At 39.6% G+C, this 13304-nt stretch overlaps 1 protein-coding gene across 5 annotated transcripts in view; it reads right to left on the bottom strand.

Moving 5' to 3' along the window:
• Bcas3 (BCAS3 microtubule associated cell migration factor) overlaps window positions 1-13304 on the bottom strand; it is a 664126-nt gene that overhangs the window by 308649 nt on the left and 342173 nt on the right. For 4 of the 5 annotated variants that reach the window (XM_004664529.2, XM_004664531.2, XM_045159845.1 and 1 more), the window contains one exon: window positions 11642-11739. In XM_004664529.2, the coding sequence (XP_004664586.1) occupies window positions 11642-11739 (98 nt within the window). Of the gene's footprint in view, window positions 1-3040; window positions 4012-11641; window positions 11740-13304 lie in introns of those variants that run through there. The other variant, XM_045159847.1, reaches the window with a different exon arrangement.

Below are 13304 nucleotides of genomic sequence, written 5' to 3'. Positions count from 1 at the left end.
CTTTTCAGTACCACTTAGCTACAAGAAAGGCTCAAAATCAAGTGTGTTATTATTTAAAGCCTCACATCAAATCTAGATATTTGGGTCAATGAAAAAAAAATTCTACCAAAAAATCACAATGACAAGCTGCAGAACATTAAGGTCACAACTTCTGCAAGCTGTCAGGATCACTTCAGGAGTGATAGCTAAACTCCAGCACCTAAGACCCCAAAGATACAGTGCTCGGATCCTATTATATCACCCCGTTTGTGATCACTGTGAGAGGCTCTTAAATACTGTGAAGGATAAGAGAGGGACAAAGCCTCTATTTTTTCTTGTCTCCATGCACCGCCCAGCCCCAGAGCTCAAAAGACAAGCATTTTCTGTAACAACAGCCACCTTTATAATGTCCAAATAATTATAGGCACAGGTCAAGAACTCCAAACCATATTGATTACATCTCTACGGAAGAAGGACCCTCTAGCACTGTTTGTATCCACCCTAACAGGGACAGCTTTTAAGTATCTGTGACACTAAGAATTTTCAGTCCTATCAATGCCAGAACTGGAAAGCCAATGACCAGTCAGGCCTGTCAGTTGTAGCCTGAAGCAACAAGGACAAGATGGGAATTCAGCGCTCTGGAACTTCTTCTGCCAGCTGCATTCACACATTTTCACCACCTGAATGGCTGATTCCCTTGACTCCCACGTGGCTCGTTTCAGCACACAGTGTTTTGAAATGAATATTTGATCAGGCGGGTAGAAAGAGATTTGGACTTATCTGAGGTGTCACCGTAATGCACTTTAAGTAGTTCTAAGCATCAGGAGCTAGGTGTCTAGGTTCGACTCCTTGAATATTTCTCAAGTGGACCTGTGATCCTAATTAAATAGGATTAAATGAGATAAGACACATGAAAACACTTACTACAGTGTTGGACAGCTTGCTGTTTATAAATAAATACTGATTTGGAATAGCTTTTGCTTCTGTCTGCTGGCAAAGATCCTGAAAATTCCACATAGGATACCTGACTATAGTATGAGATAGGAATCTTCTGCCACCAAAGAAACTTAAAAATTGCTTCTACTTTTCCAATTTCAAACCGCCACCCAAACATGAACCTAAGGGGGGGAAAAATAGATAGTAGGTTAGGGGGTGCATTCAAACCACTTGTGTGTATAAGTGTGTGTTGGAGCTATATGCTCACATAGCCACATCTGGTCTCAAACTCACTATATAGCTAAGAGAGACTGTGAACTTCATGTTTTCTTAGCTTCACTTCCAGAGTGCTGGGATTAGAGACTGTGCCAACTATGCTGCATTTTATGCAGTGCTGGGGATCAAACCCAGGGCTTTGTGCAAGCTAAGCAAGCACTCTATAACTGAGCTACACCCCTGTGGCTGTTTCTTTATTTGGGCTTCAACAGTTTGTAAAATGTATATTTGTGGTTTGCTTTGGATCTATCCTACTTGGGATAACTTTTGGGATGTTCAGAAAAGGTCTCAGCCATTGCTATACGTTTTTGCTTCTGTATTTGTAACGAGTGTATGTTAGGTTACCATTCGATCTCCGTATACCTCTCTAATTAGTTTTCTTGATTATACTTTTTTTTCACCATCTCCATCAGTTTTGTCAAGTTTCTACTTGATTTGGATTACAGGGCCTTTCAACTCCTTGGTCCAGTCTGTGTTCAATAGTTTCAATGAATTATTCCTATAATTTTGAGTTAGAGAATATCAGTTCGTTCTCTTTCAGATTTGTTCTTTTTATTCCCTACCATATAAGAAACTTTTTCTCAATATGATTTGAGATATTTACAAATAAGATTATACCAAGAAGTGAAATAGTAAATCTTGGACCTTTGGATTAAGAAAAGGTTCAAAGACACTATTGCTATTCAACACTGTATGGAAGATGAACAAATCGGGTCAGGGAGGGCAAGAAGTGAACAGAAATATAAATGAATATAAGGAAAAAGAATAAGTAAAATAAGAACTTAATAAAATTAAAAATCATGACATCAGGGCTGGGGAGATGGCTTAGTGGTTGAATGCTTGCCTGTGAAGCCTAAGAACCCCGGTTCGAGGCTTGATTCCCCAGGACCCACATTAGCCAGATGCACAAGGGGGCGCACGCATCTAGAGTTCGTTTGCAGTGGCTGAAGGCCCTGGCATGCCCATTCTCTCTCTCTCTCTCTCTGCCACTCTCAAATAAATAAACATAAACAAAAATATTTAAAAAAAATCATGACATCAAAATAAAAGCAGGACTAGTGGGAAAGAAGAGGTAAAAGGAGGGGAAATACAGACAGGGGGACAAAGCAGGGTAGTGGGAGGAAGTTAGGATCAGAGTATACTATGTATATGTGTATAAAGAAAATTTCTTCAGGCCAGGCGTGGTGGCGCACTCCTTTAATCCAGCACTTGGGAGGCAGAGGTAGGAGGATCACTGTGAGTTCCAGGCCACCCTGAGACTACATAGTGAGTTCCAAGTCAGCCTGGACTAGAGTGAGACCCTATCTTGAAAAACCAAAAACAAAATTTTTTTTTTCTTCAAAACCCTTAAGACCCCAAAGAGCCTTGTTTATGTGTATCATATCTGTCAAACTTTAAAATAATCAAGAAGCAGCTTACTTAATGGTAATAAAATCTGTTTAATGAGATGATCTTTTTAATATCACCTAGGCTAGCCTCAAACTCACTATCTTCCTGCCTTGGCCTCCTGATGGACAGAATTACAGACATGTGCCACCACATGTGGGTTAAATCATAATCCACAAAATACATTTACAAACCAAAAGATAATAGTAATATGAGTAACATTTTTGTTATTTGTTTTTTGAGATAGGGTCTCTCTCTTTAGCCCAGGCTGACCTGGAATTCACTATGTAGTCTCAGGGTGGCCTTGAACTCTTAGTGAGTGATCCTCCTCTGTCTCTTGAGTTCTGGGATTAAAGGCATGTGCAAAAGAACCTTTTTAACATGGAGGTTTCCTCCATAATACACAACAGCTGCATTCCCATATCTGTTTATGCATTCACTGTGTTCTCTGATACCTCAATTTTAAATATGTCTTCAAAGGTGATCTAAAGTACAGTCAAATTTTCAAATTGAATTGGATTGGAAATAACTTAGTTCAAGTCCATCATTTTATTAACGACTGCATTATTAGTTTTTGTTGTTTTGAAACTGGACTCAAACTCCTGGGTTCAGGCAGTGTTCCTGCATCCGCCTCCCATGCAGCTGGGCTGATAGGCACACACCACTGCACTGGCAAAATGCACTAAGGTTTGAAGCATTTTGGCAAATAGTGGGCTTCGTTTTTTTCACCACATCAAGATTCCAGAACAAAACTTCTCTCCAAATTATTATTTTCACTTTGATTATTTACTTTAGCTTTTTCTGTGGCAGTTCTCAACCATTTCCAGGGGAATATCAGGAGCTCTGGTTCCAACCAGTTGTGCAGGCGAGGTCCCAGGCTGCTCTGCAATTGCCCGTGAGGCTTGCCGTTCTAGTGGAGAGGGGCTCTTTGTTTCTAAGTTTATGGATGGCACCTACAAGCACAAGCCTCTCTGGCTTTTGACACAATTTAAAATAGCGTGGCACTAACAGTTTGACACGCATGTCACTAAGACAAATGGAATTGCCGGTTCAGACTTAAACAATTTCTAATACTGCCCCAGCACTATCCCTGCAGCCCCATGGTCTTAGGCAACTCACTACATCAACAGTCCAGCCTTGTTTTGGAGGTATGGTAACGGAGGTACAAAATGAAAAAGATGGACTTATAGGGCAAATATGTCCTGTGTGAAGATGTGGTACATTTGTAAAGAAACGAGGGTGGGAGAAGGCTCCGTCAATTCAGAAAAAGCATGGCAAAGTTTCTTGGACACAAGGATTCATTCAAAGCAGCAAGTTTTCCAACATTTTCTTTCAGCTCTGTTTATCACTTGATATCTTCAGGCAATCATGCCTCTAGTTATGCTGTACTAACTTCTTTTCTCACTGGTAACTTGACATCAGTTTTCTAGCAGCCTTAGAGAAAAGAATGAGAGGAATATTAAAATGAGAACAAGAGACATGGCTGGGCATTTTCCATATGGGAAAATTAGGTCTTTTTAAAATACCCATGTTCTTAATCTCTAAAACTTATTTTGAATTTTATGCAGCTAGTAAGCGTTCAAAGGTTGAGAACTGATTTGATGCACACACTTTCTCATCTCATCTTAATATCTGAGTTTGGATATTTTCTCCTATGAGGATTGTTCACAGGTCAGCTCTGAGCTTTCTTTTAATTTCACTCTTATCCTTAATCCTCTTACTGATCCCACAGAGGCTTTGAATACCCAAAGTACAAGCCTAGAGTTTTCGTCACTTTATAATCACAGACAGTATCTGGAAATGTATTAATTGAAAGCCATATCATTAATTCAAGGAAATTTCTGAATATTTCTAAAGAACTTTGTATCAAGCATGTAATGTGAATACACTCCCCCCAAAGAGGGTGAAACCAATTTCTGCATAGAAAAGCTGGTTTTTCACTTACAGATGCAAAAATCAATGGCCAAGTAGGAAAAAGGACTTACTAGAGGTTTCAGCAAAAGTTCTAGACCATGAGCATGAATGTCATAGCTTCTCCCAGTCATGTCAACTCTTACAATCACTGTGCTACAGAGCCTCCCCAGGACAGAATGGAAGATGTCTCTTCGAATCTCCTTGCATCTTACCAGCGCATCTCTGATGACTGGGGGTGTGGTGGCAACTAGTTACAGTGAAATACAGTCTAGATCTACACTCCATGCATCAGAAAGAAAGTACTTAGAAGCATGCCTGGAGTGTCCCTGCAGCCCAGATCTGACTGCAGGATCAAATGAAAAGGGGTCAATTGATCTCCAACTTGCTTACCCAATCATATTTCTCTAATACACACTATTTGGTGAGGTGGGGTTTTTTTTGGGGGGGGGACGGCAGTTTTTGATGGAACCTGGGGCTTCATGCATGCTGTGCATGTACTTAACACTGAGTAACATTCCCAGACCCACTTTTTTTTTTAAGATAAGAAAAATATACAGTAATTACAAGTGGTCATGATAAACTGATCGGGATGAAATCAGCTTGGGATTATAAAATTATTGTTACTTGTTTTTTTAATTTTTACTCATTTATTTATTTGCACATAAGTGGGGGGGGGGGGCACCAGGGTCTCATCCTGCTGTAAATGAACACCAGACATGCACTACTTTTTGTGTCCATTTGTATGTAGGTGCTGGGAAGTTGAACCCAGGCTAGTAGGCTTTGCAAGCAAGTACCTTTAACCATGGAGCCACCTCCTCAGCCCCTGCTGTGGTTTGCTTGAGACAAGGTCTCAATATTCAGAGTTGGCTGGCCTGGCACTTGCTATGTAGCTCAGGCTGGCTTTAATTTGAGGTAATCCTCCTGCTTCAGCCTAGTAAGTGCTAACATTATAGATGAACCATGCCTGGTTTAAAGTTATAATTTTCTTCAGCTTATAAATTATTTTGATTAAGAGAAAATTTAGTGCTCCAAACATGAGCTCCTAAATAATTTTTAACTTATTGTCATTGTGCAACAAAAATATTTCTTGTGATAAGAAAAACAACAAATACCAGTGTGACAACTCTATCCCTATTAAATGAAATGCTTTTATATTTAAGTCTGCTCTAAAGAATAAGAATTCTCCTCACATCACTGTCACACACGTCCTTCCTCCAGCAACTTAAGAATGTATGTGCATTAGACTCACTACTTCTTGTGGTGTGCATGCACATGTGTATGTGTGTGGGCCGACCTGAGTCTGTTTGTACATAGGGAGGCCAAAGCTCAATGCATCTCAATTTCTCTCATCCTTACTTTCAATATAGGGTCCTCTCACTGAACCTGGAGCTCACCTAATTCAGCTAGATTAGTTAGCCAGAAAATCCCAGTGACCCTCCTGTCTCTGCCTCCTCAGAGCTGTGATTCCAGGTAGACACAGGTGCATGCCTCCAAGCCCAGCTTTTACATGGGTGCTGAGGATCCAAACTCAGGTCCTCATGCTTGCACAGCAAGCAATTTACTCTGAGCCATCTGCCAGACTCTTATAACTTTTTTAAATTGCTACTAGAATTTGAAAAAGCTGTTGGTAAGCATCAATGTCCAAGCAAAACAGAAACCAGGACAAGAAACTGAGATCGTCATAGGTTCTTCAATTTGATGGCCCCCAATCTCTCTCTTTAACCAAAATATAGGCATATATTATAAGGCACAAAGAAAGAGAAGGAATTCTTAGATATTTAAAGTTAAAATGTACAGGAAAAGAATCTATTTTGTCTAAAAAGAAATGATCTAGGATTCAAAGATACTATGTTTAATCAGTTGGGTGTGACAAAAATTAATCAGTTGCCTCAAGGCCCATTTGTTCTAGGTAGCTTAGGTTAAAATGGTCTTTTCCTTATTCAAGACCAAAATGTCTCTCAATTATTTAGGAAGTCATCTTTTTTTTCAGCATCTGTGCTGTGATGAAAATAACCACTACTCCAAACGAACTTCAGACACTTGTGTCACCTTGTGCATCTGGCTTTATGTGGATCCTGGGGAATCTCACCTGGGTCCTTTGGCTTTGCAGGCAAGCATCTTAACCACTAAGTCATCTCTGTAGCCCTATACCACTTGATGCACCCATTCTCTCTCTCTCTTTCACACTATCTATCTGCCTCTATCTCAAATAAATAAATAATAAAATATTTTAATAAAGAAAATAACAGCTACTCATCAAGCACTTACAGACTTGATAAGGAATTAAATACATATATTTACAGAGAGATAGCAAGAGATACATACAGAAATAGCAAGAAATACACACAAATACTAAGAAGCTACTCCATATGTATCTAAAGGCATCGAATTTGTCCTGTGCATACACCACGGAAGGTAATAGGTAAAAAATAATAATAATAACAACAAGACAAACAGAAAAAGACATACTTGGTAACATGTTTCTGTGTGAAAGAAACAGTGATCACTGTGCTTGCTTCGGTAGCACATACACTAGGACTACAAAGATACAGGGAAAAAAGAAACAGTGATTACTATATAATAAAGAAGTTGTGAAAGAAAATTCTTAGCAAAAGTATTTATTTCAATAGAAGGCAACAGAATAATGCAAATTGATACAAAAATATCAAAAATATAAACTAAGCCAGTCATAGCAGCATAAGCCTTTGATCCCAGTACTCAGGAGACTGAGGTAGGAGGATTGCTATGAGTTCCAGGCCAGCCTGAGACTAATTCCACGTCAGCCTGGGCAAGAGCAAGACCCTACCTCAAAAAAAAGTGTATGTATATGTATAATGTGTGTATGTGCGTGTATATATATGTTTATATGTATATGTATATGTATGTATGTATACACACACACACACACACACACATATATATCTCAGACATAAGGTTTAAATTTAAAAATTATCCTGAAAATTGTTATTAATCACCAAAGGATTTCGGTATGTCACATTAATATTTTTCTCTACCTATGCAAAGCAGTTATACAGAAAAGGATTATGCTACTACCAGGATAGTCAGAGGAAGAGCTACCACTTCAAGTGAGGAACAGCTATAATATTCCTTAAGAACAATCAAAAGACAATACAGCCAGGTGTGGTGGCACATGTCTTTAATCCCAGCACTCAGGAGGCAGAGGTAGGAGGATCACTGTGAGTTCAAGGCCACCCTGAGACTACATAGTGAATTCCAGGTCAGCGTGGGCTAGAGTGAGACCCAACCTCAAAAATCCAAAAACCAAACCAAACAAACAAAAAGACAGTACACAAAGTTATACCAAAATGCTAAAAACTAAGTTAGAGAAATGGCTCAGCAGTTAAGAGCACTTCCTATACAAACATGAGAGCTGGAGGCCTGTAAAACTATTTGAGTTCAACTCCTAGGACTTACATGGACAGCTAGGTATGACCAAGCACATGTATAACTCCAGTCCCATGAGCAGCAGAGACCGGAGACTCAGAGCTTATGATAAAACAGCAAGCTGTGAGATCAGTAAGAGAGTCCAGCTCAAGTAAGAAGGGCCCAGAAGAGTGATGGAGAAGGACACCTGACGCGCTCCTCACTCCTGCCACTGCAGGTGAGTGTACCTGGTGACACACGGGCACATCCATGTGCATGTATCACACACACTACACCATACCACATACACATACTCCGCATTACATACACACACAGAGAGAGAGAGAGAGAGAGAGAATGCTAAGAGGTAGCACAAAATAACGGAGTCTAATAAAGGAGACACCACACTGGAGACTGCCTCTAAGCCATAGCAATCATACTCCAAGATAAGCATTTTCTAACATGATTGGACCTCAAATACACAGGTCACCATGACAGAAATACTTAATGGTTCAGGAGTAATTATAAAAATTTATTACATTCCTTTTAATAGAAGAACCTAAATTGGAACTTTCCCATAAGCTTATTTCTACAAAGAACTCCAGTCATTTAGGCTTGTTTTACTAAATATCAGTAGGAAAGTAATTCTGTTAACAACAGTGATCCAATTAGAAAAAATAGATGGAGGCTGGACAACAAAATATTATTCACTCAAAAAACAAGATGGACCTTGAGAGCTTGTCTGGAGGCTCTAGCCGGGGTGCGCAGCTGCTTGTACACCCTTGACCGGAGACCGCTCCTCCTCTATTTGGGGAAGGTCATCCTATCCAACCGAGTGTGCAGCTTCAGGAGGGGTGCGCAAGGAGGGAGGAAGGGGACACCCGCCTAGCCAGCCAGATCAGCCAAATCAACCCTGGCAATCAATAGGGTGACAGATGTGGCAGCCAAATCACCCTCACATCCAAGAGCCCAAGGAAGGGTAGGACTCATTACAATGTGCTCCTCTAGACACAAAATGGCCTGGACATGCATGACTCCACAGTGCCTGACACTACCTACACAAGACCATCATAATAGGAGGAAAAGATCATGACATCAAAATAAAAGAGAGACTGATTGAGATGGGGAGGGGATATGATGGAGAATGAAGTTTCAAAGGTGAAAGTGGGGGGAGGGATGGCATTACCATGGGCTATTGTTTACAATAATGAAAGTTGATAATAAAAAAAATAAACAACAACAAAAAAAAACCCATATTGGACATCACAGGTTCCACATTCAACAGGGATACAAATGATTTGAGAGGTAGCTGGAGAGAGAATTGTTCATAAAAGTCCAGTTCCTCATCTACAGGATGTCTTTAACTCAAAGCTAGAGAAAGTAACACAAATGTTTCATTGTCCTGGCTGATTCAGAAAGAAACTATAGCTTTCTGGAGAGAAAAGAGGCATAGAAAAAGTACTAACAGAGCTTAGCCACCAAAATAATCCTTTTCCTACCGGAGAAGTATTTTAAGCAAAGGCTCAAGGCCATAGAAGAGTATTCCAGAAATGCTGAGGATGCATCTTTGATGGAGATATAAGTAAATCAATGGAAAAGATCTAACATCTTTTTAATTTATTTTTATTTATTTATTTATTTGAGATAGAGAAAGAGGCAAAAAGAGAGAGAATGGGTATGCCAGAGCTTCCAGCCACTGCAAACAAACTCCAGATGCATGCATCACTATGTGTATCTGGTTTGCATGGGTCCTAGGTAGTTAAACCTGGGTCCTTTGGCTTTGCCAGCAAGTGCCTTAACCACTAAGCAATCTCTCCAGCCCAAAGATCTAATTTCTTATTCAAAATTCAACTTAAAAACTCTTTTTGTGCAGAGATGTTAGTGCAATGGATTAAACAGTTCTTTCGGGTATCTTCTTGTTCATGAGACAACAACATAGAGCTAAAAAATGTGTTGTTGTTTTTGTTTGGTTGTTTGAGGTAGGGTCTTTCTAAGCCAAGCTGGCCTAGAATTCACTATATAGTCTCACTGTGGCCTCAAACTCACAGTGATTCTCCTACCTCTGCCTCCAAAATTCTGGGATTAAAGGCATGTGCTACCCCACCCACCTAAAAATGTTTTAACATGAGTATATACCATTACCTTAGACTACAGTAATGAATATGCCAAACACCTGGTAGCTACTGTGGCCACATGCTTTCCAGGTGCTCATTTTTACACAATCCCACATTAATAATGTGGTAGTTTAAGAAGGCTTTAAAAGCCTGCGAAGGCCTACTCATAATTTCGAATACAATGTTTCACGTTAAAACAACATTATCATGTTGGGAATGATAGTTCCACAGTCACATCAAGACTATCAAACATACCTTAGTTGCCTATCTCACAATCACAACAGATGCCCAGAAGCAAAGATAGAGATTCCCTGCTTCTATGTTTACTTGCAAGGAACACCCATATTTGCAAACTTGAAGAATAATAACGAGAATGCATACTCAAATGTTCTACATTAAAAACTAAAGTGTAGGGCTGGAGAGATGGCTTGCCTAAAATGCCTAACCAGAGTTCAATTCCCCAGTACCCACATAAAGCCAGATGCACAAAGTGGCACAGGCATCTGAAGTTCATTTGTAGTGGCTGGAGGCCCTCCCATTTTCTCTGTCTCTCTTCTTTCTCATCCCCCCCCCCCCCACTTGCAAAGAAGTAAATAAATAGTAAAACAAAAAAGAAGTATTTGAAAAAAATATAGTCCTGGCTGTGGACAGTCATTAAGACAAATGGTACCATCCACCACCAACAAAAATAATCAGCAAGCTAAGAAAATAGACAAAACCCATAAGCTCTGAAACTGAGAAGTTGAAAGACAGAGTCACAAAGCAGTTTCCTGATAGTTTCCATTTTCTTTCACAGTTTAAGCCTAAATCAAATCAGTAGTCTCAAGGGATTTTGAAATCACCATAGATTAAAATCCTCTCCAAGTCAACCGTTAGAATAATGCCGAGTTATTAATAACTACTTGTAAGAGTTTTTTATTTTTTGGACAAAACCCTACTGTATGCTATCTTCAGATATTCCCCAGCTGCTCCATTGGGGCCCAGCATCACATCACTACTCTTTTCTTTACCACTCATCTTATAGATGAGACATTGTTACAAACATTTCTTTATTTACCAGGCGTTGCTGAAAACAGTCTTAGAATACGAATGTTGCAACCATTACCTATAAAGGCAAAAGTCTCCTTCCAGAAACTAATGACACAGATTCATAGGTTGATTCCAAAAACAGGAAATTAATAATGGGGCAGATACGACAAAAGTTTAATGCACTTCTAAACCCCATGCTTTCAATGGTAAAAGTACGCAAGCTATAGCATTTGGACTGTCTCCACTTGCATAGCCCAGGCACGCTGATACTTCACAGGTTCAGTAAATTGAATCCATATATTGTATTTACGTTCTCTGTCAATGTTGCTGCTTTACATTTCAGTGATCAAAGGCCAAACAGTCATCAAGCCTGTAGCCTTCAATACTGTGTTCATTACATTTAATCAAGTGCCAACTCCACCACTCTATTCACCCACATTAAGTATGTTTAAATGCATGGGATTGTTTAGTAGCAAAGAGGGGAACACTACTGTATTAAAACACAGAAACCCCAAAACAAAGAGGAAGTCAAATGACCATCATCCTTCATACTGTGCAGGAATACACAGTCTGAAATACACAGGCAGAAATGCTCAAATCAAAAGTTCTAGGAGATTTTCTACCTGAGGCAGCATCGATCACTGTGGAAACTCCCCTTCGATCAGAGACTGGACGGGATGACCCTGGCATGCTGACTGGGTCAGAGCGGACGGGCTGGATCCTGCAATGCAATTTAATTTAGTTCACATATGTTACTGCCATGAAAACTGTCACTCCAACACATCTTGTGTCAGGAATGTTGGAATGACACAATCCATTAAAGAACCACACTTTTCTCACAAAAAGGGGGAAAAAAGGGAGTTACAGTCCCTAATTCTTACACAAAACTAATGCACTATGTTCCCTCCATTCCAGATTCATTCTAACTTATTTCTTTATATTGTTACATAGATTTTTTAAAACATTAAAAAAAATTTCACATAGCTGGGAGTGGTGGCACATGCCTTTAATCTCACCACTTGAAAGGTAGAGGTAGGAGGATCTCTGTGAGTTCCAGGCCACCCTGAGACTACATAGTGAATTCTAGGTCAGCCTGGGCTAGAGTGAGACCCTACCTTCAAAAACCAGAAAAAAATTATTTATATATTTGAGAAGGGGGGCGGCAGATAGATAGAGAATGGGCATGCCAGGGCCTCTAGCCACTGCAAATGAATTCAAGACAGATGCACTACCTTGTGCATCTGGCTTACATGTGTATTGGGGAATTGAACCTGGGTCCTTAGGCTTCATAAGTGCTTCAACCGCTAGCCATGTCTTCAGCCCTGTTCCATAATTTTTTTTTAAGAAAGTAGATGAAAAGTTCACATTAAAGTGAAAAATGAGTAGAATGTGATAGTAAACAAAATAATGAGAACTGAAGCCTTTACAAGGGATACATAGAATAGTTCTAAGGCTCTTGAAATTCATGAATGGCATCAAGCTGAGTTCAATAAAGACAGTATTGTTTGAATTGAATATTAAAAAAACTTTCATATAATCATTAATGAATGACACCTTATATATGATGAGCACAGGATAACAAAGATATTTGTGGCTACAGAGGTTAGCTAGGATCATGGCTAAGCAGACTCTACAAGATTAGCAATTAACATATAAGAATTGGTTTGACCTCAGCAAAACTATACCCTACTCCATATATTAAGTAGCTTAAGAATGATTAATATGTAAAGACCAAGAATTCTCTTTTGAGTTACACTAGAATAATATTAACATATACATATCTGCACAAGCCACGTATGGTGGCACATGCCTTTAATCCCAGCACTTGGAAGGCAGAGGTAGGAGGATTGCCATGAATTTGAGGCCAGCCTAGGACTATAGAGTGTGTGTGCCATGTCAGCCTGGGCTACAGTGAGACTCTATCTCAAAAAAAAAAAAAATCGGTATAACTGAAAGGTCTAGAAGTACCAGCCAATGTAAAGGAACAAACTCTTGTTAAAACAATGTATGTAGGCATTTCTGGTAATCCATACAATAACTGTTTGCTACATGTTAACTGAATATCAACATTATTTTAAGAATGAGTAGAGAGCCAGGCATGGTGGTGCACACCTTTAATCCCAGCCCTTGTGAAGGCAGAGGTAGGAGGATCACCGTGAGTTCAAGGCCACCCTGAGACTCCATAGTCAATCCCAGGTCAGCCTGGCCCAGAGCAAGACCCTACCTCAAAAAAAAAAAAAAAGTAGAAATAAAACAAAATATAAGGTCTGTATGCAGATACATGAC

The sequence above is a fragment of the Jaculus jaculus genome, chromosome 9 (assembly GCF_020740685.1).
Source record: "Jaculus jaculus isolate mJacJac1 chromosome 9, mJacJac1.mat.Y.cur, whole genome shotgun sequence".
Classification (NCBI taxonomy): Eukaryota; Metazoa; Chordata; class Mammalia; order Rodentia; family Dipodidae; genus Jaculus; species Jaculus jaculus.
The sequence above is the reverse complement of the archived record's forward strand: the minus strand, read 5'-3'. Positions and strand labels throughout refer to the sequence as shown.